At 35.0% G+C, this 3,081-nt stretch overlaps 1 protein-coding gene across 1 annotated transcript; it reads right to left on the bottom strand.

Moving 5' to 3' along the window:
- Window positions 1-929: 929 nt before the first annotated feature.
- On the bottom strand, window positions 930-2,018 carry LOC141607561 (uncharacterized). Its single transcript, XM_074426913.1, has one exon. It carries the CDS (start codon window positions 2,016-2,018, stop codon window positions 930-932), a length of 1,089 nt encoding a protein of 362 aa, XP_074283014.1.
- Between the last annotated feature and the right edge of the window lie 1,063 nt (window positions 2,019-3,081).

The following is a 3,081-nucleotide window of genomic DNA, read 5'->3' as shown; positions in this document are numbered from 1 at the left end:
TGGTCTAATAATTAACTTGCCTTCTCAACAAGTAACACATGAAAAATCACTAGTTTGAAGAATCTTCTGGTTCTTCAATAAATGACCAAATTAATTTTCAATGATTTTTCGCATCATTAATGAGCCGGGATGGCTACACCGGTCATGCCAAACAATAAAGTTATTTTATCTGTAAACTTCAGGTTTACTAGTGCATGAAATTCAACTGCACAAAACTCTTATCGTTCACGAGACATACATCTTCAGATGTAGCTCTCATAATCGTTATAAAATAAATTACATAAGATACATGGATAAAAAAAGTAAACATAAACGTGTAATTAGATCGTCAAGACGCAAATATTATCAATATTAACACGTGTAATAAGTAACAATTGTTTGGTGTATGTACGTAATATTTTATATAGAAAAACATACAATAAGTCAGAAAGGGATAAAATAAGGAAAAAGGGTAGCCGTATATAATAAGGAAAAACCCAAATACGGAAGCCGTAAAATAAGGAAAAGTATGCACTTTGCGTGGGTGTGCGTCACTTACTTGGAAACTCAGATAATCATTCTTGCAGAGACAAGGGAATGGGGAGTTGGGGACGGCCAAGCCAAGACTATTATAAATTAAAGCGGAAGGGATACAACGATGGTGCAAAGTGCAAACAACTTATTCATAAAAGGAATTGAACTACATTAAAAAAAACTTAGAAACCGAGAAAAACATTCTCACATGATGCTATAAGAGTTTTTCACACCTCTGTTGCTATTCTTTAGTGAGATTGTAACTAAATTCGATATTCAATTATTATAAATAAAAATTATTGGTAATATCCATTAAATAAACTTAACACTCATACTTAATAATATCCGAAAACAAAATACGACTAGTAGCTAAATTGAATGAAAATAAATAACTTGATCATTAATACGAATAAAATTTAGTCCAATCTTTGGACACTTTCATCTCCAATCAAAGGGCCAATTTCTCCACTAGTGTCATAATTTAAGAAATCTGAGTCGTCCAAATCCAAATATTCACCAGATTTGGGAGATAGATAATTATCACCATCGGCATAATTTGTCTCAAAATTGTCATGCTTATCAGTAAAATTCGCTTCTATATTCTTCCCTTTGTTATTTTTTTGAGACTGCTGGTAGAGATCCACAAGATGTTTAGGCGTACGACAGGTACGAGCCCAATGACCTATACTACCACAACGGTGACATAAATTTTCAAGGCCTTTTTCATTTTTCTCATATGGACCATCCTTTTGGTGAGAATATGACTTTTTAAATTTTCCGCCTCGACCACCTTGATAATTTCCTCGCCCTCGTCCACGGCCACCACTTCTTGTGGGACTCGAATATTTATGATTATTATCATACCTTGTCGCATTCACTTCAGGGAATGGACCAGAAACTGTGGCATTTACTGCTGGCAATGGATCGGTACCAGTAGGACGGGACTGATGGTTTTTTAACAGGATTTCGCTATTTTGTTCAGCCACCAATAAGCATGAAACTAGTTCAGAGTATTTTTTAAAACCTCTCTGGCGATATTGCTGCGACAGGAGCAATTGTGAACTATGAAAGGTCTGATATGTTTTTTCCAACATATCCGCATCAAATATCTTTTCTCCACACAAAGTTAACCGTGAAGCGATTCTGTGCATGGCTGAGTTATACTCAATAACGGATTTGAAATCCTGTAACCTTAGGTGAATCCAGTCAAATTTTGCTTTAGGAAGAATTACTGTTTTAAGATGGTCATACCTTTCTTTCAGATTTTGCCATAAGATCAAAGGAACTTTCACTGTCAAATATTCATATTTGAGGCCCTCATGGAGGTGACGACGGAGCAAAATCATGGCTTGTGCCTTATTTTGTTCGGATGCTGTATTGCCCACTTTAATAGCATCACCAAGGGCATAAGACTTAAGATGCATCTCGGCATCTAACACCCATTCAGAATAATTACTTCCAGAAATATCCAAGGCCGCAAAATCAAGTTTGGTCAAATTCGACATGTTTAAACTATTAAGAAAATAAGATAAATTAGAACACAATTATAATCAGACATATACGAAAATAAAAATTACAATTGAAAATAATGATTGAGAAAAAAAAAACAATAACAAATTAGATGCAGTGAATGGGTAACGTGCAAACATGTGTAAAAGAATGACTACACGTGGTTATTACATATGTAGATTTTTGGTTGACTTAACAGAGGAATAAGGCAAACATGTGACACGCAAATCAAAGTATTGTTTGTTTAGATTTTAGATTGTGTAATGAAATCATTACCTAATACCTGCCCTGCCGTCGGATGAGTAAAATTAGATTAGGGTTAGAGACTCGTGCTGATAACGTGTTATGAATAATAGAGAGTTATAGAGAGAATATAGAGACCGGAAAGAATAATCTTGCTTCATTCATAGGAAGGAGTATATATAGTATAAGAGTACATCGTAATATGGTAAGAGAATATCTCCTAAAGATATGGAAATATATGGACATCCATATAATATCTAAAGATATTTCGTAACAGATATAAGGTTTTTGTCGCGGTTTATTGTTTGTTTCTTTCGTGTTAGGTTGTCATAATTAGAAATCATGACTTAAATTTATTCTCTCGCGCCATGAATTTTACTTTATTTTACGATTATGATGTATATTTTTTCGCTATCCCATATTTGGAATTCCGGCTTCGCCCCTGCCACCGGATGACACTCAATCTCGGCGCCACCCTCTCACATGCAATAAGTGATGACCTTTTTAATAAAGGATGCATGTGAGAGGGTGACATTCAATTTCGGCGCCACCCGATAACACCTTATCATTATCCTTCACTATCTTCAATTTTTGTAATTCCACTCTATACGGACGGGATATACTTCAAAGTTGAAGTACTACTCAGTAGTTCCAGGTCGGGGATCTAAACAAGTAAACAACTGCTTATATTTCGGTCGTTCTGCTTTTGCGGCTTGTCATTTATTGTTCAAGTAGGACCATTCGAATATATACATGTATCCCACTCAAACTCATAAATATTATATAGTACTCCGTATTTGTCATGCATGCAAAATG

This window comes from Silene latifolia, chromosome 10, assembly GCF_048544455.1.
Source record: "Silene latifolia isolate original U9 population chromosome 10, ASM4854445v1, whole genome shotgun sequence".
Lineage (NCBI taxonomy): Eukaryota > Viridiplantae > Streptophyta > Magnoliopsida > Caryophyllales > Caryophyllaceae > Silene > Silene latifolia.
This window is presented reverse-complemented; position numbering and strand designations above follow the sequence as displayed.